Source organism: Dreissena polymorpha, chromosome 14, assembly GCF_020536995.1.
Source record: "Dreissena polymorpha isolate Duluth1 chromosome 14, UMN_Dpol_1.0, whole genome shotgun sequence".
NCBI classification, from domain to species: domain Eukaryota; kingdom Metazoa; phylum Mollusca; class Bivalvia; order Myida; family Dreissenidae; genus Dreissena; species Dreissena polymorpha.
Window position 1 is genome coordinate 34585048 of NC_068368.1, and position 25930 is coordinate 34610977.

Below are 25930 nucleotides of genomic sequence, written 5' to 3' on the forward strand. Positions count from 1 at the left end.
CTTAAATGTATTTTTAACTGAAATTCATAATTATGAATAATACTTTTACCTAAATTATCTTTCAACCGACAGGATTTGGGGTATATTTGACGTCAGGACGCAATTGGTGGCCAGCTGTTATCCACCTTACGATCGGGAACCCCACCATTTCCACTCAGACTAGCAAATTATCTTGAAACGTTATTGAATTAAATTTCACTATTCTATTAAGGGGGTTTGCTTGAAAGGCAATTGGTATAAACACTGTATACAGGTTGTTCGAAGATGTGATTGATTTATATTGTCAAACATATTCGTGTTTATTTATCACCGCAATGCTTGTTTGTTTATCTTTTTTCAATATTCTGTAAATTACCCTAGTTGTCTTGTCATGAACAATCATACACTCTTTTGTTTGTCGACTAGCAGTTGTGCGCTTTCTTGTTACGTTTTCTTTGCATCTCTGTTGTAGTTTTAAAACATATCTACTAGTATATGAAGGGTCCAACTTTTTTGTAATAGTTGAGTGTCTGTTTTGTACTTTTGTTTTGTGTCTAGTATTTTCGTTTTGTGTATTACTATTTGGCAATTTGTTCATTGCCATACACACAGGGAATGTTCAAGTAATGTTTTTCTTTCGCTTGTTTCACTTTGTGTATATATAAATCGTTTTTTTTTGCAGACACTCTGACACAACAAATATTCAACGATTTGATATGTGTGCACTTAAAATATATTTGAGGGTATAGATACATAGGTGTTTCATCGTACATGTATGGCAAAAAAATACAAATATATACATATATTGCGATACAGATATCATGTACATTCACCGTACATGATTATATAGACGGATGCATATGATGCGTATGTAAATGGGGGCAGTAAATGCATATTATAATGTGAATGGAAACATGGTATTTTAACCAAAGGTAATGATGACTATTAAATTGCAATAACTAATTAAACATTATCGAGCCTTCTAGAGATGCATTATTTGTTTAGCGACAAACGACGACGAAACATGTAACAGACATTTTATTTTTGAGAAGTCGTCAATTTTATCTCATTTTGAAAATTCTTTAACATATTGTTGTCACTCAAAAATTAGATGGGTTAAATCACGCGGACAACTCTGCAGTCTAAACCTTAGGCAAAAACAACACTGACCCATTGTATGCACTAATTAAAGTATTCATTCAGATAATTTAAAATTATGCGGTAGTTACAGATGACGAGTTGTTTAAATGCGTCAAATTGATTTGTAGCAACATATTAGTGGGGCTTTCCAAAATCTAGAAAAGTCCGGAATCTGTTCTTTGGACATATTCTAGTTGTATAGGACAGATTTGTCTTAATAATGTTATCACATAACGTTCGAACATATTTTTCTCTTCTTCAGATGATCTGCGACTCATAATAAGAAGCAAAGAAGAAAAGAACATACTACTGGAGGAGGAAGTGACTGAATTGGAAGCGCATGCGCATAGACTGAAGGATGAGGCCCGCAAAAGGGAACTGGAACTACTTCAAGAGATGGATCTTATCCACGGAAAGAACGAGGTTGGTTAGGCATTTGATAACTTATTATTGGAAACGCTCTGGTGTTGAATAGCATGTGTGCTGGTTTCTAACGGATTCGAAATAACCGTCTGTAAACTTAATATAAATGTAACACTTCTTATCAAAGTTTTTACCTCCATAAAAAATATTTCACTTCACGTCTGATTATTGGATTATTGTGTGCAAGTATGCAACTTAAAAATCTTTGAAATTTACAACACCCTCCTGACAAGAGTTTTACAAGATTAATGTCCTGATTTGCCGAGTTCTCATATAATGCAGTTTCGAGCGCGGGAAAAAAATAAAACAAAATTCTTCCCTGACTTTAGTCCAGAAATTTGTATACATTCAAAACTACAAAAAATCCGCCGTCTAATTATCTAACCAAACGAAGATACAATCTTAAATGAATACCAACAAGATCAACTTGTTGACACAGGTATGTTGCACTGACTGTATGCCTCCTAGAGCAGCAGGCTCCCCACTCAATCAAATAAATACAGGTCGCCAAATATAAGGTGTCTGCCTAGCGACCTGGAGGTCACGGGTTTGATCCCCACTGTGGGAGCGTTCTTTAGATTTCCCCCAAAGACACCAAGTACTGGTTTTAGGCCCAGGAAACGGACTCGAGAGCTATTCAATAAACCTGAGGCTTTCGATGCAATCGAGCTAAAATAAATAGGTTTAAACTAAATTATTATTATACATAGCGCGTACTGGTGTAAACGGTTGGTAAACATTGACAGTCTTAAATTTGAACAATGCTGTTAGGTTAATATTTTAATAACAAAACTGAGAATTAAGATGAGTTAATCACAGAAATTACTTCCACGGAGAAAACTTTTAAAAGGCGATTCGCTGCATCATCGTGCCACATATGTTTGTATTATAATTACAACGCAATCAATATATGGGATCGAGAATAATTGATTTAAATAGAATACTTATTTTATAAGTTTAAGCGATACCGTTATCGTGAAGTGTATCTTTATCATTTTTTCAGAATAAAAAAATATTATTAAATAATAATCAACAAAATGAACTAGATCTAATAATCATTAGTATGTTATTATTAATTGTTATTGACAGCACACACTAACAATTACCAAGATCCATCCAGAATTAATCGAGCAGGATATTCTCCAAAATGTTTCTGTTTCTATTTATTCGCCACCCGTTTTATGAGTTAAAACCACAACATGTAAGATATCAATTTTATGACTGGCATGTGCTTTTCCATACAATTATATGGATACATATTCATGATTTATTGAAACAACACGTGGGTTTGCATGGTTAATTTCCTACAATGTCTTACAATACGGTAGTTGTGATCAAATTTTACGAAGGCGAACATTTTTTTCAGATATGAAATGGGCCGATTAAACCATTTATTTTCAAGGATGAGTGTTTTATTAACAGAATGCTGAAAATAGTTTGCACTTATCGTGATATTTATCATTAAATATCGAGTGGAAGTCAGGGTTCAAGATGAATGTTTGATCCGTACAATGGGTTCCACTACGTCACTACTGTTGTTTTTTTCGTGGTTTGTTGTATTGTTGGAAATATTAAATATTGCAACACATATATTTGCGCTGGCTAATTAATTTATTTAGTGAATTATTATAGTCATTTGCATCCGTGTAAATACCTCACAAACGAAGCTGAAATTTGGCACTCCTTCATGAAAAGAATGCTTCTTGATGGTAAGGCTGAACTTATAGAACTGCATGTCATAATTGCAATATACTTGTTATTTATATTGATAGCTTTAATAGCAAAACCCCGTTTTTTACCATTGTGATTCTTTTAAGTATGATAATACACATGGGTCTTGCTTTAATAACATGTCGTGTTCTGAGAAAACTGGGCATAATGCATGTGCGTAAAGTGTAGTCCCAGATAAGCATTCTTATCAGGGACGACACTTTCCGCCTAAACTTCATTTCCGATAAGGAGGGACTTCATTGAAACTAAAAATACCATACAAGCGGAAAGTGTCGTCCCTGATTAGCCTGTGCGGACTGCACAGGCTAATCAGGGACGATACTTTACTCACATGCATTAAGCCCAGTTTTTTCAGAACGCAGCTCCTAATCTCACCAATCCTATCACGCTATGACTTTTATTATGGAGCTTTTGAAGGGAACTTTTCACATGGCATGTGTTGAATTTTGTTATGTAATGCCTAAACTTTGATGTATGTAAATATGTGAACTAAATAGCTGAAGTAAAAAAAAAACAACAAGAAAAAGTAAAGAAAAAAAGTAACTCTAAACAGGGCTCGAACCACTGACACTTTGATTCAAAGTCTAGCACTGAGACCCCATCGGCCTTCCGTGTTCTTACAGTGTATGGTGTATTTTATACAATTTATAAGCGATCACCGTAATGTCACAACATTTAACGATAACAACATAACTATACACATATTTAAATCGTCTCGCGTTTGTAACGCTTTATAATTCCAGATTTGTACATCGTCAAAAAATGCTTATAATGGGTATTTTACAGCATGGTTAATGAACAGTATTACTGTTTCCTCGCAAATATCATAATTAGATTGGAAACAAAATTCAAATCTGAAACAATTATTTTCAATTTTTTCAATTTACCAAAACATGAAAAGGTCCCTTTTAGATAATTTGTACATATTATACCAAAAGATATTGCAACATCTTGGACGCATATAACACGTGGACGACAGTAGTACTAGACATAGTCGCAACAATATGTTATGTGTTTTTTAAGAACTATCACCAGTTATGAATGTGAAAAAACGGTGAACTCTTTAAATCTTGTTTAGAAAAGTACCATACTTTGTGTTGGATCAAGTAAAACATAATACCCGCCCATGACAGTATTCCGTCTTGTTGCCAAGAACCTACGTACAAGTACATATTTTACTGCAAATGAAGTGACTGCAAATACTGTTGGATGCATTTTCTTGTCATGTTGATTTTTTTTTAAAGACTTATGGTTTCGTAAGCTTGGAAGTTACATTTCAGCGGTGGCATCAATCTTCTTTTTGTATTTTATGCATACATAACGGACCAACTATGATATTTATTGAGGCTGCTTTGATAAATTAAGTCTCTACAAAAGTTGGATTTCATATAACGTAAGTGTGTCGTTTGCTTTTTGTTTTACGACAAAAATGTATGTTTTCGTCGTTACTTAAACCGAAAATTAGTACGTTTGCAGAATAAGTCAAGTCGGTGAGTATATTCAGTTTTATGTGTAACAATGACTGTAATGCAAGAGCTGTCCATTGTAATTATAATCGTCTATTTCACTGTGGCGCTGTAGTCTTATTGAACGCAATATTTGCAAATGTTTTGTGTATCATTAATTGAGTGGCGTTCTGAGAAAACTGGGCTTAATGCATGTGCGTCAAGTGTCGTCCCAGATTAGCCTGTGCATTCCGCACATGCTAATCTGGGACGACACTTTCCGCTTTTATTGTATTTTTAGTTACAAGGAAGTCCCTCCTTACCGAAAATCAAGTTTAGGCGGAAAGAGTCGTCCCTCATTAGCCTGTGCGGACTGCACAGGCTTATCTGGGATGACACATTACGCACATGCATTATACGCAACTCATAAAATTGGTGTCTTTTAATTATTCACAGAGGCATGCGATGCCGTAATACTTCTTAGCATAACGGCCTCGACCTTTAAAATATTAATAAAATTAAGCAGGTGTAGCACTGTATGAACTGTATGACCAAACATTAAATAATCTCGCAAATAATGTGTACATTGTTATAGTGTTCCTATTCCAAATCAGTGAATGCTTTTACTATTAAAGTAATAAATATAATATAAAAAAATATGTCGAGTGAAACGTTTACTTAAATAAAGCGAAGGTTTTCACTGAGTTTCATGACGCTTCAAACATACCATATGGCATCACGTTTGCCAAAAAAACAACAGGGTAACAAATATTACCTAATGAATAAAATCAAATGGATGAGCCGAACATTAATTCTCAGCTAATGGCCAATTCGTGTGGGCCTGGTGATTAAGAAACATGATTACCATCGCATCGGTCATACTACATTTTCTAATATGTTTTGCTACCTAGAAATTTCAAACGTACGTGTATTTTTACAAAAAGGTTTTTCGATACTACATTTTCTCACATGTTTTGCTTCCTAGACGCTCCAAAGTATGTTTACAAAAGGGTCTTTTGATAATTGTTGGAATTATTTTATTTTATTTGAATAGCACATTTACATAATCAGCTACACTAGAAGAAGCGACACTTTATGCGTGGTTCTTTTTTATGGAAAGGAACCAATCCCTTAAAACTGGGGCGCAAGACAAATATACTAGGAAAGACAAACAAAAACGAGTCATGTGTTCGAATACAAATGGGACTATTGTTTTATTATCAAGAATACCCTGAGATATCAAGCGCGTTGTAATTTTTATACAGAAACGACATTTTTACAACAAACTAGTAAAGTCGTTAACGGTCGGCAAATCGATATGTTAATACCGGTACGTATCTTAAGTCCATTTAATGTAATACCTGTTGGACATATTTATTTTAATAGGCGTGTCACAAACGCAATTGTTCAGTTTTCAAAGCCAGATTTTATTGTTTTACATTTTGTTTTATTATAGTGATGCACGCTGGAAAATACTTTTAATTATACAGGTAATAAAACAGTTATTTCATGAATGCTTGGTAAAAATTCAAAACTATTGTCCCAAGGTATCAGGGATAACTTTGGAACTGTTGCCCGAGGCCGATAGTTTTGATTGTTCACCGCGCATCCATGAAATTACTGTATATTGTTCACCAATTTATCAATACATTGCATTATTCGTATAACGACGCCTATTCTTGAGTGAATCGTTATCTTTTTTTTTTATCATACCACCGCATTGATATCTGCCTGATATAACGTTGCCTGATATATTTTTTTATATAATGGTCAACAGGAAGTTCTTATATTAGTCAATGTTTGGAGTTACGTGGGATTTGCAATAAAATCAACAATTTTTATCAACATTAATCAGATTCAAAAAAACAAACAATTTGATACCAAGAACGTACACATTTTATTCTATTTTAAAGTCATAAATCACAAAAACGTTTATTTAAAAAAAATCACAACAGCCCGCACTGCATAAGTTAAATGACGTCATCAATGAGGCAATAAATCTTAAATATTGATATAGTCATTGCACTCGCAAGTGTTGCACAGAAAGTCAAGACAAATGATAACTGTATGCTAATCCTCAACTATTTAAACACACGATATAACACGCTTATGTCATTATTGACACCATCATCAAAATGTCAATTTCAATACACATCTCCAAGATGGCGTCTCCAAACTATTTGGTGAAGTGTGTTCTTCGATTAAATTTGTCGCTGCATTCCATTCCTGATCTCCAATTCAAGACGTTTATAATTAAAGCTGTTTTACTCTTCCCATTCGTATTGAAAACAACTTTTTTCTCTATACGATGTTTAAAATAAGCGATTATTCGTGTTGTCTTTTCGAACGCCGTTTCTACATGTATGTCAACGTGTAAAAGCCAGATCAGCAAAATCAGCGGGGATCCGTATATTTTAAATATAAAGAAATGGATTGTTTTGCAGATTTTTAGGAAAATGTGGTATGATAAACAGAAAAACAGGTTACTGTCCAATCGTTTTGTAATATATCAGGCTCGGCACGAATAAAATTCTAAGCCTCGCCTGATATATTACAAAACGATGGGACAGTAACCTGTTATTCTCTATGTATACAATAATAAATAACCTCACATTTTTACAGTAAGACTAAACTTAAAGCACCTTTTGTGTATGTGTCGCTTATTATTGTCACTTTTATGACATGTAAGCCCGATAATAATTCGCAATTATTATTAGGTTCATTTTCAGATTCTTTTTTAGTATTATCAATCTTTCACATCATTTCATTAATGATCTCTTGAAAGCCGAATAACACTACTAAGGCCAATTGATACAAATACATTGATACTGTATGCTGTAACACTACCAAGGCCAATTAATACAGATACTTTGATACTGTATGATGTTACAAGGTCAACCTGATAAAATACTTTGATATTGTATGCTATGTACTACCAAGGCCAACTTGATACAAATACTTTGATACTGTATGCTGTAACACTACCAAGGCCAATTAATACACATACATTGATATTGTATGCTGTAACACTACCAAGGCCAACTTGATACAAATCCTTTGATAATGTATGTTGTATCAATACAACGGCCAACATGATACAAATACTCTGATACTGTTTGCTGTAACACTACCAAGGTAAACTTGATATAAATACTTTGATACTGTCTGATGTTACACTACCAGGTAAACTTGATACAAATACTTCGATAATATATGCTGTTGCACTACCAAGGCCAACTTGATAAAATTCTTTGATAATGTATGCTGTAACACAAACAAGGCAAACATGATACAAATACTTTGATAATGTATGCAGTAAGACTATCAAGTTCAACTTGATAAAAGTTCTTTTATACTGTATTCTGTAACACTACTAAGGCCAACTTGATACAAATTCTTTGACACTGTATGCTGTAAAATAACCAAGGTCAACGTGATACAAATACTTTGATATTGTATGCTGTTACACATCCAATGCCGATTTGATTCAGATACTTTGATACTGTATGCTGTTACACTACAAAGGTCAAATTGATACAAATACTTTTATACTGAATGCTATAACACTACCGAGATCAACTTGATACAAATACTTTTATACTGTATGTTGTTACACTTCCAAGGTCAACTTGATAAACTACTTTGATACTGTATGCTGTAACTCTACCAAGGCCAACTTGATACAAATACTTTGGAAGTGTATGCTGTAACACTACCCAGTTCAACTTGATACAAGTACTTTGATACTGTATTCTGTAATACTGCCAAGGTCTACTTGATACTTATACTTTGACACTGTATGCTGTTACATTACCAATGCGAACTTGTTACAAATACTTTGATAGTGTATGCTATAACACTAACAAGGCCAATTGATACAAATACGTTGATACTGTATGTTGTTACACTTCCAAGGTCAACTTGATAAAATACTTTGATACTGTATGCTACAACACTACCAAGGCCAATTTATACAAATACGTTGATACTGTATTTTGTTACACTTCCAAGGTCAACTTGATAAAATACTTTGATACTTTATGCTGTAACTCTACCAAGGCCAACTTGATACACATACTTTGGAAGTGTATGCTGTAACACTACCCAGTTCAACTTGATACAAGTACTTTGATACTGTATTCTGTAATACTGCCAAGGTCTACTTGATACTTATACTTTGACACTGTATGCTGTTACATTAACAATGCGAACTTGTTACAAATACTTTGATAGTGTATGCTGTTACACTACCAATGCCAACTTGATACAAATACTTTGATACTGTATGCTCTTACACTATCAAAACACGAAAGGCTACAAATGTAAAAAGTACATTCATATTAAAGTACAGTAGCGATAGATATTGTAACTTTAACGATGTTGTATTGAAATGTTCTAACTAATAACTTTGATATACAAATCTGATAATGAATACGTTATTTATAAGTAAGTGCAACATCAGTATGTAAATAATTGCGTAGATAAATACAATACTTTTGTTTCAATTGCACAATAAAAAAATACTTTTATTGCGACTTTGTTTTTTATTGTTTAGGATGTTTAAGTATTATCTTGTAATACGTACAACTATATTCAGCGCATTGAAGCATTAATGACCACGTTCACTTAGCTTCCAGATGCAGGTTTTTCTGCGTAAAGCAAATCTTATTAAGTTTGGAACAGGTTTGCATCTAGAAATTCCTCGTAAATCTTCAGCTTACTAACAATTTACACTTTGTCTGAGAAAGCTCGTTTATAGTCTCACATAATTTTATTCTCAAATATGTGGAACAATTATTTGTAAACTGCGTTCAAACGATCATATATCTACAATATGATCTTATTCCTAGTTATCAACTTCGCACTGAAAACCGTTAGCCTGAATATATATTTACCCGAGTAAAGCAAAGCATCTTTCTGGAGTATCGATGGGCATGTAGCAGTTCGTGAAGTTATTCTAACCGAACGCTCCTATTATATTTGCTTTCGACGCGATTTTGTTACCGATGTGCGTGTATATAGTCACCATTTCACCATTTACCTTTTCTGCCTCTACATTTATAATAAGATTGTTGTTCCTTTGTTAATTTCGTTATGCTGATTTCGCGGTGTAAATAAGCATAACTCTGCCAAACAACATTTACAATTACAATTTCTACGCCTTCAAACCACATGAGAGACAATTTTATGATAAAGTCTACAAAGGATAAAAACGATTTGAACACCTATATACATAATTCAAAGAGCATCTGGTCATTCATTTGTTATGACATAAACAAGCGTACATAAGCTTTTCACATAATTCAATGAATTTCTTTCGACTTGATTTTTTTAAAGAATATAATTGTATATACGACTGAAAGGACAAGGTAGCCACTGAACACGCTTCAAGCTGGAATATCAATAACCAAACTATAATATAGTGCAAACAAAGAAGGGACTGTTATATTATCGGCTATAATGTACTATGTGTAACTCATTTAACTGTGTCAAAACATTTCGATAGAACCTCAGTTACGTGAAACAAACGTATTCAGAAAGTGCACTACTTCATCCATTTGGACCCTTGTGATTACTTTATGTATGAAGCTGAAGGCAACCACATCTTCAGAAGAAAGATGATACTTTATGAAACTGCTGATTTTTTTAGAATATTGCTGGTTATATATTTTTATTGATATTCTTACTTAAAAATGTTTTATGAAAATTGTTTGCCGGAAGATACGAATATCCATAATCATTTTTTAAGTATGGAAAATATGACACAACATATTATCAATATTAGTACGTACTTAAAACATGATAGACTCGGATTATCATTTATATATGTAATATTTTCACTTGCATCGCATATAGTAAAGGTTTACTATATAACTTAATGCAGATACATGTATAAAAACAACAGGTAAGTCGAAACACATCCACGACACTGGAAATTATTATTGGCATACTAAAACATGTAAAATATGAGGGAAACACGTGAGGAAAACATAATTAGCATAGATTAATAAGACAACCATTGTGAGCATTTACATATATATAAATAGGGTTAATATAATGATTAGGTGTTGATAACTTGGAAGCAAGTAACATGCATTGTTTGCCTACAACGAATCGATTAAGATTCTGTCGAGGAAAATAGAGCAACGATTTATCGTCTAATACTTGCTGAAGTTTACTCTAGGCACTTAATGTTTTAAACTTAGCTAATGCATCGTTTACCGTGTATAAACTTGTTCACACAACAAATGTACCGTATGGCAGCAAAAACAGCTTATAAAAGTGATTACCTATATTAATTTTAATTATTTACTTTTGTAAGTTGTGTGTAAAAAACGTCAGTTATACCTAAGCCACAGTTGGTCTATGGTTGCCTTAAAGCGGCCTTTGATACTAAAATCGCGAGATTTCTTAGGCTTTCGTATACAATCTGTAACCCCCGGACGATCACCGTAAGTCATATCCCTGATTTTACAGGAAGTACGGATCGCAGTAGAATTTTAGCAAGCAGTTATAATTTATATGGCTGTTGTTTTTCAAATTCGATTAAATAACGCCTGCTCTGCAGCTTACGGTGGAGATAATCGACATTAATTTCGTGTAATAAATAGAGGATATTTGTTGGATTCGGTGGATTATCGATTTTAATTCACGAGTGATCATAGAAAATAGTATTTTCACGAGTGGCGCAGCCACGAGTGAAAATATATATTTTATATGATCACGCGTGAATTAAAATCGATAATCCACCGAACCGAACAAATTTTCTTTTTATTTTATGCTTTGTTCACAGTTTATATACATTGTTAAAGAGTTTAACTAAAGAATTTCGCTGGGAAAATGACGTCATTTCGTGAAAAAAATGACGTCATTTAACATAAACAGTGAAAATTATCGATAATTTTCACTGATAATTTTCATTGTTTGAAAGAGTGAAATTATCAGTTTTAATTCACTGATATTTCTCTATAAACCACCGGAAAGCATAAAATAAATTCTTCTTTTTAAGTTTTGTCGAGGTAAGAAACTCACATCAATCAGTTGTTATAAGCATTTGCTGAAATTTGTTAACAAAAGGTCTATTGTACTAACATCTGTTTCAATATTTTTGTCTTATCGCAATGTATAAAGAACAAATACATATATTATGACATTCGTCTGCGATATCTAATTAATTACAGCAATTGCAATATCAATCGTTTTTCGAGTATCTTCCAGTTTTAATAATAGGTGGCAGAGCCGAAGTTCTTAGCTTAGTAACAGAAGTTCTTAGTTGTTAAGGCAGTAAATCGTACTTAAAAGAAGCATAAACTCAGTTATATGTATATAACAGAACTGTTAACAGCAAAGCCACACCATTTCTGCGTGTAAATTACAATACGGTTAAAGAATGCGCTACACCATTATAACATCGACAATAACGCCTTTTTATGTTATACGATTACCGGTATAATACGTCCATTTCTTTTTTTTAATGACCACAGTTCAAAACAGCATTAATGAAATCACATATGTGCTATGATAAAATATTAATAAAAGTAATTAAATATTAGTTCTATGATCATTGGCATACACTAAACAATTGTTTTATTTTTTTATTGTACAATGTGCGCAAAACTTTTGTTAGAACGTTTCCCCTTGCAAGGTGTTGCAAGATGTCAATCTTGTTTTAAGTCAGCTACGAAGAAGCAATTTTTGTAAACATGATATAGTTATAGATGTAAGGCTTCATAAACAAACTTTGAGTTATTTCATCAATTGCATACGTGTAAATGACTGAGAATAAACGCATTTTTTCCGAACGCCATAGTCTCACTTTACAAAATTGTATTGTCTACGCGTTTCCTTGTTTAAATTCAAATATATGTTTGAAGAGCTTTCTTCTATAAGCTTCAATTGCTCAACACACAGGCTTGCATTAGGACATAGCTAATAAATCCGCGTCTTGTAAACAGTTTACTCTTTAGTTGAGAAGCGTGGTCTATGGTAACGTTATAGTGCAGCATACACTATAATATATCTTGAACATCTATTTAAATCAGTATAGCACATATAGTGAATATAATTGTATGTATTTCTTAATAACTGAACGCCTGTAATCATCATTCGGACAAACAGGTGGTTTGAAGTAATATTTCCTCATCATATAAACAGATATTACCTTTAATGATGCTTAATGTCTAAATACATGTCTCTCATATATCTATAATTCTCAAGGTAAGGCTCATGATTTTTTAACGTTTCAATGTGTGTTTGCCGTTAAGCTCTTCCCCATGTGCGAACTTGATCGAACTTGATCGAAGAAGATCGAAGATCTATATCGCTGATATTGAATGATTGAAGTGTTGGAACACTTAATTGTAGATCGGTTATAAAGCCTTTGATTGCTAATATTTCGGAGAAATAATAATGATGAACACAATACAGCATTGTATTTTATGAAAATACGATACGCTTCTTGAAGAAAAAATGTTAGAATACATTCTTTCCTTCACGGCCATATGTAAAAAGGTCCCTTAAAGGTGTAGTAGGGTATTATATTTACAAAATATATTCTGTTGTAAAAAGTAGATACACTTTTATTGGTTGACGCTAATATATCGTTTATATAAAGGCTTAATGTCATTTTTATTTTCAAAATAATACAAAGTTGTCTCCGATTATATTTTTCGGGCGCTGAAAAAATCAGCATTATAAGTAAAACTGTTATTAATGAAACGTGTTCAAGGGGATGGTCGAAGAGGACGACGTGGTCAAGTGGTCGAACGTTAGCTTTTGTTTCAAGAGTTCCCGGGTTGGTTTTGTCATTCTCCATTGTTATATAAATTATTTTTAAAAAATCAAAATTTTCTTGTTTTGTTAGTCAATTGATTTAATTGCATGTTTTAAAATTTCAAAAATAGTGTACAAGTCTCTTTAATTTGTATCAGATTCTTGTGCTCCAGATCATGACAATAATATAGTTCTAAACGTGTTCAAGTATATGCAAGGGGACGTTCTTCTAAAATAACATTAATCATACCCGTTTTTAACATTGTGATTCATATATGTACATGTATACACAAATCATAGGATTTCTCAGTTCATTAGCTTTGTTTGTTCTTGCTTGAAACATCTATTGCCGGTGTAAGTACATATATTAACACGTAAGATCAATGTCATTAATCTAGTAAATCAGGATGCTGTAACTTTGGCCCATTCATTCACACATTCCTCGTAGATGCAGACAATAGTCATGTTTGAAAATAACTGGCAGAAGAGACAAGCAGTTCATGTCTACAAACAACGTGCTTATGTTCGAGTATTGAACTCGTGACGCGGTGCTGGCATATAGAACATACTCCAAACATTTAACCCTTTACAATTTGGATACATATTTTGACGCATTTGTAGTCTCATACAAAGTTACATTTCATTAAATACCTTTCTTACTAAATAATAGTTTTAAAATCTTCATTTCCAACTCTTAGTTACTGATGAGCAGCAAACAGCCTAAAACCTGAACAGATTGCGAGTTACTCGCAGGCTGTTCTGGTTTTATGACGGTTGCAAAAGCCATTTTCACTTTACTATTATGGGGGAAACGGTTAAATTAGGCGAACAAAACAAACGCGAAAGCCAGCAGGATATTTACTGTCATTGTATATTATGTATTGTGTCACAAAATAATTGTGACCTACGAATTAAAACCATTATATTGGTAAAAGAACCATATACTGGTTAAGTCATGACAACAGGGACTGCTCATGCTGCTAAAAACATTTGAGTCGTGTTCTGAGAAAACTGGGCATAATGAATGTGCGTAAAGTGTCGTCCCAGATAAGCCTGTAAGCACAGGCTAATCAGGGACGACACTTTCCGTCTAAATTGGATTTTTGCTAAGAGGAGACATCATTTAAACAAAAAATGTCATAAAAGCGGAAAGTGTCGTCCCTGATTAGCCTGTTCGGACTGCACAGGCTAATATGGGATGACACTTTACGCACATGCATTAAGGCCAATATTCTCAGAACGCGACTCATTTAGTTTTTTCAAAACTGATTCCTGAAAATTAAAAGTCATCTAAAAAAGGGTATATACATGCATATAGTTGATATATATTAGTATATGCGTATCCGAGTATCAATGTCGAGGAGCATAAGTGTGAAATTGCAAAAAAATGGCGGAAACAAGGTTATCAAAAGACAATAAGCAAAGTCCGCGAGGAAAATATCGCCTGCCGCTGAGTTTTGCGCGAGTAGCCACGGATTACCTGCGTTCAAGCAATATTGGAAAACAGTATCAACACTCTTATCATGGTATGGTTCTGAATTCCCGGGGGTCCATCAGAGAACTACCAAAAAAACACCTTCTGTCGGATTAAAAGCTGCGTGTCATAAATATAAGGTGTTGAATACAACCGTTTTGATATCAATGTTTTGACACCTCATGACGTTGTGCGAGTAGCTGTGTGTCTCCAAATGACTTAAGAGTAAATACCTTTGGAAAACGCCGTACAGTTAATATTTCTATAATATGCTTTTGCTTTTTGCACACCTACAACATTTTCCATCTTTTGAAGAAATTGAAGATATGTAATTATTTCATAATGACCTATATTAAGCTTCACGAAATGCCCTAATGTATCAATGTGGTGTAAACGGCTGTCGAAAGTGAGATTGGAGTGAAACAAATATTAACAACATAGAACATGGAAGTGATATAAATCAAAATCAAATGTTATGTGGCTTAAACTTGCTCTTGGGAATTACTTTCGAAATATATGGACCCTAATCCTAATTTCTTACGGAATTCCTGCGCACGACTGTCGTTTTTACATATGAGTCGTGTTCTGAGAAAACTGGGTTTAATGCATGTGCGGAAAGTGTCGTCCCAGATTAGCCTGTGCAGTCCGCACAGGCTTATCAGTGACGACACTTTCCGCCTAAACTTGATTTTCGGTAAAGAGGGTCTTCCTTGAAAAATACCATAAAAGCGGAAAGTGTCGTCCCTGATTAGCCTGTTCGGACTGCACAGGCTAATCTGGGACGACACTTTACGCACATACATTATGCCCAGTTTTCTCAGAACACGACTCGTATTTAAAATATAACTATTTTTCACGCGTAATGTTATTATTAGGATTGTTATTTAACGTATCGCCGACCAAACACGCATACATATGTTATATGTTGTTTCCTCCGCAAGATATCGACGGAAAGTATGTTTTTCATTGCTAGTAAAAACATAAACCGATACATGTTTGTGTGTAAAACAATGTACACGTCGATTTATGAAATATAAACGGCTTCGGAGATATAGACCTAAGGCGTTTTCAACAACTCAGCGTGTTTCACCTCACTAATGTTACCGCTTCACATCTGTTTATTAACCCGAGTTTATTAACATCGGCGTCTGGCGGCAAAGTTAAGCTGATAAAGGTGGTTCCAGATATACAATACAATTACTAGCACCAGTGGTTGAAAATACCATTGATTTGAAAATGTAATGATTGAAGCATCAGTTCATTTGAAAAGAAAAGAAAAACACTAGTTAAACAATACTATGGATTAACGTTTGGACAGGTAGATATATTTCTTATGTTTCGTACCACTTTATCATACAATATTTTTGTACATAAAAGTACTTTTTATTTATGCTGTTTAAACTCAAAGCTACCCGTTTAATCAAGGATCATCAAATCGAAAGGTCAGCAATACACATTAAGTTCAAATAATATTGTGAATCGTTCCGTACAGTAAATATAAATGTTTTCAATTTACTGGTTTCTCATTTTTTTAATTTCAAAATATTTGACAATAAAAACTCGCGAATAAAGAATATCGAACTTTTTTCATAAACCAAATTATCATACATTGATGTTATGTTTCCCTAGAAAAGGATGGTTCACATTACTGCTAGATGGTCGTACATTGTATGTTTTCATGTTCTTTGAAATGTTCTTAAAAATTATATACTGTGAAAGTGTTCAAAATATAAGCAAGCAAGAAACATAGTCGTTAAATTAATTGGGTGCATTAATTAGACAGAAAACTAAACCTAAGCCTAGCGCATTAATACTTGTGTATTAAACTGTACAAAGGTCGACTTCTATGGGTCATATATCTAAACATTTCATTTTGCATTTCTGACGAACGCAAAATTTGTATTACGAACATTTTGAGTAGAATGCACACAGTTTGAGTGCTGTATAAAGCGAAAACATTACGCCAAGTTGCAAATTGTTAGTATTCTAAAATAGAATACACATATTCCCAGCGTTTGTGTAGTTGAAGAAATAGATCTAGTGCGGGGCACAGTGTAGTATAGTGTCAACACATGTTTCGTGTTAGTATTCTAAAATAGACTACACATATCCCCAGCATTGGTGTAGAGGAAGAAAAAGATATAGTGCGGGACACAGCGTAGTATAGTGTCAACACATGTTTCTTGTTGCGCTAACAAGGTCGTTGACGCTACATACCTTTCATTGTTTTTATATAATATGTCAATATGCACCCACCTTCCAGACTTATTACATTTAGATAATCTTCATCGTGCGACGGGGTCGCCTACGATAATGTGCATGCTTAATTCACGTAATCAAGCGCTATACATTGTCTACATATATACCTGTGTGAACATGCGATGGTTGCAATTGATAGGTGTTTCTGTTGATTTAATGCACGGAGTTCCAAAGCAGTGAAGTTAGAGGGATCTTCATGGATAAAAGACGTAAAGATTTCTTCTGTAAATAAGATGTCAGCCAATAAAGGAAAAATATATTAATACAATAAACTTAATTATAAAATATGCAACTTTAAACTAGTTTTGGGATTTCGTAATGAATTTGTTCACGGTTGCCTGTGGTATTTTTTTTCTATAAAACGTTTCTGTTTGCATTACTGTTAATGCCTGTGTGGGGTAATTATTAATACCTGTTCATTGGTAGCTATAGGCTCTACTGATAATATGCCAACGTTTATCAGCATCAACGGAGTTGTTTGATCAACAGATCTCGCTAATTAGCTTTGCTAAACCCATTTATGCCTTGTTGACTCTCCCATCCTTCTAAATTGGATCAATTTATTTCCAAAATTAGGGATGTCTAGCATATCTATTTCTATAGTTAGAATATTTCTTACAGAAATTCCTTTAAGCAAACAGCGTAGAAACTTGAAACTTGCTAATTTGATGAAACGCCTATTTATATAATTATATTCAATGGCGTTGTACAAAACATATAAATGTACATAAAATTGATAAAAAATAAGAGGTATTGATAATATTATGCAGCATTAATTAAAGGATTAATGATCTTAAAATGTGTGATATAAATAAAAATGCTGTAAGGAACTTAAGCAATAAAACAATACCGGCTACACTATTAAAACACAGTAAAAGTAAAATATTATGTAATAAATTGATATAACTAGAGTTAAGACAATAATTATAATGATAATATGAGCAAATATTTGGCAACATAAAGACACTGTTTTTCATTAACTAAAATCGTGCGGCGTCTCATCTGGGTCTACGCTGTTTGCCAATGCCTTATTGTAGACGCTAGGCATAAATGGGTTAACTGACTTTATTAACTATCATATGGAAATTTTGGCATCTATCTCTGGTGGAGATTTTCTAGAAAATTATTTGGTTTTCCGCTTTACCGAAAATTTGTCAGAAATCCGTTCTGTTAAATGCTGTGCGGTATAATGTGCATTCTTATTTGTCTCGACTAAATTAAATAAAATGTTTGAAGTGGTCAGTTGACGTATTATATTTATGTACAGACTTGCATGTTAAGCATCGTTTGGTTATTTATTATGCGCAAGTTAAATAAAAGGAAACATGAACAACCTAACTTATGCTCCATGTTCCTAGAGATTCCAAATCGTTTGTAATAAACGAAGATTAACTTTTTATGTTTGGTTTATATATCGTTTTATTTTGGCACAAAACGATGCTCAATCATATAGTCGTAATCTACCTGTTATTACATCCAAGTTTGATTTAGTTGATTTAACAAATAAATGATAGAGTCCTTACATGAAACGTAGTAGTAGTAGTAGTAGTAGTAGTAGTAGTAGTAGTAGTAGTAGTTGTAGTAGTAGTAGTAGTAGTAGTTGTAGTAGTAGTAGTAGTAGTAGTAGTAGTAGTAGTAGTAGTAGTAGTAGTAGTAGTAGTAGTAGTAGTAGTAGATCTTTCTTTAAGCCTCATCAATATATATATATAAACATGGTGATAACAAAACAAATAATTACAAAATATCAAATGTATATTGCCATTCCATTTTGGATTTGGAATTATAAGAGACTATCGCAGTTACGAATTCTGCTTAATATAAACAAATTACATACATTACGACTTTTATCAATTCAACATCCTAATGTTTAACCATGTACACATCTGACTTCGAAACGATAAGTTGCTAGAATCACCAACGCGTAAGCGATGACCACTGGAGCTTTCATCATTTTTAATTATAATTGAGGATTAAACTTTTATAAAGATTACAGTTTTTATCATAATATTATTACATTCGTAAACACACTAAATTGCTAATAATACCAATGCATGAACGGAGAATTTCGTCTCATATTATTATGAAGTAGAAGTTTAGCTTCTGTAAAGATTAACGTGATTCTCGCAATCTTTCTCCATTTTAAATGTGTGAACACACGCATTTTTCATTGTATGCTTTTGCATTATCTGTAAGTATTGCGTGCAAGATATATCCCACTTAAATCTGTACACGGGTACTTTTATCTATGTTGGCAAATTAATAAAAATAAAATATAATGCGTGTTTGCAAAACACTGAATATACGTTTATCTTTTGTAAGTTGGCACGTATTTTCTGTTGAAAAGGAATGCCAAGATCAAGATGTTTGTAATAGTAGTCAGTAAAACAAGAATGTAGAAGAGCTTATTTCAGAAACTCACCCAACGCATTTGGGAAGCAGTTTATTGAAGTGGGTAGGCTATAGTTGTCAAGTTCATGTTGATCACTTCAAATGTACCTCCCAGTCTTTCAGAAGTTGTTTTAATTATAACTGGGTCTTCAAGTTACTGGGTCAGTAATTATGCTTAACAGAAACGTTCGTCCCACTTACACGCTCATTTTTTGTTGCTGGTTTCAACACTGCTTGACACGAGAGTAATACTCGAATTAAATATGTACAGAATTCTAGACGTCGGGATTTTTTTTAACTTTACTTATTTTATTTCACAGTCTATGACGCAGCCGTGACAACAAATACTTGCATTTAAGTGTTATTGAATATGCGAAATATATTAATTTGCATTTATTCTTCTTATTATTGTGATCATGCTATGTCTCAACAATATACTCCTTCTCGGCATATAAACATAGTAAATGAAAATGACTATAGCATATCGGATTTACACATAAAAACACGATATGCTTTAATTATGATGTCTTAATCTTGAGTCCACTTCAGTGTCGTCTCTCACAATTGTTAGAATGTTTGTATCTCAGGCGACGTTTGATTTTAGGCAATATTTAACACACACGTCATTGTATGAAGTGCGTGGCCATTAAACTATTATATAATGTATACATGCAATTAAAAATAGCAAACAGTTCATGAAACTACTTTTATATAATCTATTATGTAAACCGTGTTATGTAGCATTCACAATAATCTCTATTTAACAATAAGAAGCATTGCCTTTACAAACATATTTTTTATTGTAACGGAATTATTGATAAGAGCGTTAGTATATTTATTCCACAATTGTTTACATTTCCTTTTTAACTAAGGAATAAATTTACTGGTTGATAAACGTTTTTAATTAAATTGTACTATTTACTAATATTATTAATTTTTATTAGCATAAATGTACAGCTAAATTAAGGTATAGCGTCATATACTGCAATGTCGCCCATTTGGTCTATACACTTAAAACGAAAGCAACTTTTATTAACAGTAATTATTCCACATTTTGTGCGTCATTTTATATACGTATATTTCCGGGGAAAAAATACGTTGCGCTGATGTCTCTTCCGCCTCGTTTTTTTCTTCTTAACAGAAACGAAGAGTACTGTCCAGATACGACATCAAACAAGTAGCAACCCCACAGTCTCCATACAATAACTTCCTTCCATCGAACGTCACAAATGTCATTTTAGGGTCTAATTTTAGCATTATTTAATTGCTGTATTATTTTATAGAACAATCAACAATAGATGCAGATTATATAAGAGAAACAGAAATCTCATAAAACATAGTTTATATTTTTTAGACATTGAGTGGCGTGCAGACATTTCGTGTTTTGGACTGAATACCATTCGTAAAAGCATGTGAATTTACGTCTGGCGGAAGTTTTTAATTACAATCATACTGAAAAGTGTTTGTTTTTTTCTGGATAATTTTGGCATCTTGTTGCGAAATGAAGCACTCTGCAAAAGCAACATAAACTTGTTCGTACGCTGTATTAGTCATTAATAGACACATTTAAAGCCCTCGTCGCAAAGCACATAGCAATAGTTTTAGGCTAACACAAGTTTAGAATGCTCCATATTTGTTATATCCCTTGGACAGAGGGAGCATTCACGTGACAAACAACATGGCGACGTCCTTGCGCCGAGACAGGTATTTTTCGCCGTTTTGTACCCGTTATTACTTTTATAAATTGTTTAAAGAAGACCCAGTAAATTACAGACCTATCTCTCTCACCTGTATTTCATGTAAATCCTTAGAACATATAGTTTCTTCTTATCTTTCAGCTGATTTCAATAAATATGACTTACAGCATGATTTCAGAGAAAAGTGTTCCTGCGAAACACAACTTCTTCAACTCATTGATGACCTGGCACGAAATATGACATCTGGAAAACAAACTGATCTAATAGTGCTTGATTTCAGCAAAGCGTTCGACAAAGTGAACCATCTTAAACTGCTTTTAGAATTACAGGAACATGGTGTGGATAAAGATACTTTCTCATGGATCAAATCATTCCTTATAGGTCGCACTCAACGGGTTGCTCTGGATGGAGAACTATCATCCGAGGTACCAGTGACATCCAGGGTACCACAAGGGTCTGTGCTTGGTCCGTTACTTTTTCTTCTCTATATAAACGACTTACCTAAGTCTATTACCTCTCAAGTTCGCTTGTTTGCAGATGACACTGCCGTATACCTAACAATCAACAGTATGCATGACTGCCACACTCTACAAGAAGATCTAGATAAACTAATGAAATGGGAAAATCTTTGGGACATGGAATTCAACCCAAGTAACTGTCAAGTTTTAAAAATAACCAGAAATAAATCAAAATTCTCTTTTAATTACAGGCTCCATGGACAAATATTAGAAACTGTTGACAATGCAAAATACGTTTGAAAGACCTTTCCTGGAACACCCATATAAATAGAATTACAAATAACGCTAATAAATCTCTTTGGTTTCTCCGCAGGAACATACAGACGAGAAATTCCAACATTCGCCAGCTCGCATACAAGACCATGGTTAAACCACAGGTTGAATATGCTTCTTCCGTATGGAGCCCTCACACATTACAAAATATACAAAAAATTGAAAATGTACAGCGCCGAGCAGTCCGCTGGGTCAAACATAACTATTCCCCGTATGACAGAGTCACCTCCATGCAACAGGAACTTGGTTGGCAGACCCTACAAGACAGACGAAATAACACTACATTAATAATGTTTTTCAAAATTGTTTAAAGTTTAGTGGCTGTGCCCCTACCATCATATATCGAACGACCCACCAGATTAACTCGCCTCATGCATCCTCTCTCCTACAGACAGATCCATACTACTGCAAATTATTATACGTTTTCATTTTTTTCAAGTGCTATTGTGATGTGGAACAACCTCCCCGCCACAACAGTTTTACATCCTGATCTTGAAGGTTTTAAGCAGTCCCTGCTTTCCCCTTCTGCCCCTTGAACTATGGGAGACATGTTTTTATCAGTTTTTAACCTTAAATCACTTCACCTTTTAATTAATCTAACATACTTATAAGATTCTCACTTTCTCACTTTTAACACTTTTACCTGCACTGACTGCGCACCTGTCGATAATACCCGAAAGAGGAGTTAGACAGTATGTATAGATAGATAAATGCCGCTCACTTTGCATCCATATCAGCAAGAAAGTCATTAGCGTGTTTCGTATTAATATTCGCTCTTAATCACGACTTTACTCGCTGCGATTTTTTTAAGAGGGAGCTGTAATTTTATGACCCGCTAAGAAATTAACTAATTAATTAATACAAGTAATAAGGCGTATACAACGGCGAAAAAAAACATGTCTCGGCATGTACGTCGCCATCTTGTTTGTCACATGATTACCCCATCTGTTGAATGACGTGGCTCAGTGTCATTGCAACGATGTGCAGAAGAAAAAATAAGAAATGAAGCCGACACATAAATTGTGGCCCAAATATTAAGGATATTGACACAATGTGCAAACCGTTTTAGCCTTTTACGCCAGTTAAGTTCATGTACATTTACATGTAACAATTAAAAGGTTAATCTGATAAGCTATCATGTACATGTAAACTCCATATCAACATATAATATATAGAATGTGTGCATGTAACTGTTTTCCCATATGAATTTTCGAAGAAAAAATAAGAAATTGAAGCCAATTAAAGTTGAAGGTCATATTAGAAGGGCGATGTTTTAGTCTGACTTTCGATGTCCATGCAATTTTTTTTTATGTTTCTTCTTTTATATGGCTTTGCAACATTTAGTCAATTTAAAGAAACTGCAAGACGGTAAGAGATTGTGACTAGGTAAGACCATTCTCTATTATGCAGCCAAGATGACACTTTATTTTCTAATTAGATAAACGTCAATCGATACGATGTGATAATGTTACACACATCCTCCAAAATTAGACGTTCGTTATTGGGTATTTGAAACGTTGTGTTTGCAGTGATTTGCAAATCTGCAATTTTCCTTCTGTCCTAAAAATGTGCTTAATTCACTTGAAAGTAGGTTGCCAATTTCTAGAGTCACTGAAGGTTGTTATAAGGCTACATTCCGCTTCAATATTTGATCGGTACCTAATATTGTTATCTAGATAGATTCAGTGAATATGCTGTCGCCCATTGTCGCAACGCCTGCCAATACCAATATAATATTATGCAATGGCACGAACAACTGTTATTGTGGACGTGGTACTTAATTACAGTCCACAACATCACAACATCATCGCTAAATACTACTATAATATGTTGACATGTCTGGAGGATATAAATGCAGAAACAGTGATATCTATTCACATGCAACAGACAAACAATTAAAAGAAAATGATGTTTATTTTCAGAGAACATTTTTGTGAAATACATAATCATACTCCATTGTTTACATGTGTAACTTGCTGTAGAGTAAACTTTCCATTTACTTTACAACAAATTACTTTTCACTGATATTATTGAAACCGTTTTTACTCGATAGCTATAATAAACTTTTAAAGATATCACCGTACATTACTATCAATATATATCTCAAAATGTAAATTTCAAACAATATTTAATACCCAAAGGCTTCATGTAAAAATGGCGAAACTAATCAACTGCCTTCAATATTTAGTACATATTTGAACTGTGATTTCCCCACAGCTTATTCAACTACACACGGTTATATACGTTCCACCATTAAACCTGACCTACATATTATTTTTAATGTTGAAAGGTACTTTTCACATCATATCTAGACGGATTCTACACGTTTTATAGCCAGTTTACCAGAACAACATCTCATGAATAGCACAGAAAGATTTACACTGCTAATGTAAAGTTCTTCGTAAATATTTGTTTTCCATTGATTGGATGATAAAACATAGAACTAATTGTAAACAAGAGCTAAAACGGGCGTTTTGATTGCTGCGTCTAGGTTTGAAATATGTCAACACGTCAAAATACGAACGTTAATTTCTTATTTATTTTAAATGTTTCCGTTTTGGTTTGTTCTAAACCAGATTATACAATGGTATGGTTTTGGAAAAGTAATTGACATAAAAAATAAAAATAAGAACCGTTACAAACATGGACTAATTCATAATAGTGTATCCGATTCTTCATATGCTTAACGTAAAAGACAACATGTGTTCATTACACACTACATAAACATCGGTCACGGTTACACACTACGTCCCGATCGGTCACGGTTACACACTACGTCCCGATCGGTCACGGTTAAACACTACATATCACTATGTCACGGTAGCACACTAATACCAATCGGTCACGATTACACACTATATAACAATCGGTCACGGTTAAATTAAAACACTTTTGCCACGGCTAAATTCTACACACAAGTTGGTCACGGAAGCACACTAGACACCAATAAGTCATGTTGACATCAAAGTTTAAAACACATTAATAAATCATAAAAGTAAAAAGTAAGTGGGCAATCATCCAAACATTTTTTCTGACAGAGGCACCTATTGTATTTGCACATGGTTTAAGGTTACGAAAAGAACCGTTGCCTGCATCGGAGCATATACACTTGACTAAATTGGTAACTTTTTGTATACCACATTTATATAGCGCCCTTTTCATACTCGAGATGTGCGTTCAAAGGCGCTTTACAGTTTTTCCCTGATTACTGGGTCATAAGTCGTCCGTTAACATCTTTTATCCCTAGCATTTTTTAAGTGAAAGAAATGGAGCTGATTTAGGGCAAAGCATTTTGTCGACACATTTTTCTCGTTTCGCTAACCAGTCAAATGTCATTACACATCCGACATTGTTTTTATCTGTCATGATGCATCCACCTCTGAGACCTATTAACTTAACATAATAGCCATCGGGCAACGGGGTCGCTCACTATAATATGCATGCTGAATTATCGTAATCAAAAACGATATATTGTATACCTATTTACCCATGTGAACCTAAGATGGTTGCAATTGGTGTCAATGTTATAATAATTCGTGGTAATTATATTGCACGGAGTTCCGAAGCAGTTGGATTATAAGGATCAAATTGGTTAAAAGAAGTTAAGACTACGTTGGCATTTTAGATATCAGCCAATAGAAAAGATGTATATTGCAATTAACTTGATGAAAAATATGCAAAATTAAACAAGTTTTGGGATTGCGTAGAAAACTTGTTGAAGGTTTGCTATTGCATTTTATTTTTCCAAAAATCGTGCCTGTTTGCAAGTATGTACATTCTTAATCTAACAGTGGTTTGCAATTCTAAATAAGTGTTCATTATGATCTCAAG

The 25930-nt window shown here is 33.7% G+C and overlaps 1 protein-coding gene across 2 annotated transcripts in view; it reads left to right on the forward strand.

The window, feature by feature from the left end:
- The window catches only part of LOC127857864 (myosin-11-like), a 153277-nt gene that overhangs the window by 60524 nt on the left and 66823 nt on the right, over positions 1-25930 (forward strand). The window contains exon 2 of one of the 2 annotated variants that reach the window (XM_052394561.1): positions 1382-1542. In XM_052394561.1, the coding sequence (XP_052250521.1) occupies positions 1382-1542 (161 nt within the window). Of the gene's footprint in view, positions 1-1381; positions 1543-15989; positions 16283-25930 lie in introns of those variants that run through there. The other variant, XM_052394564.1, reaches the window with a different exon arrangement.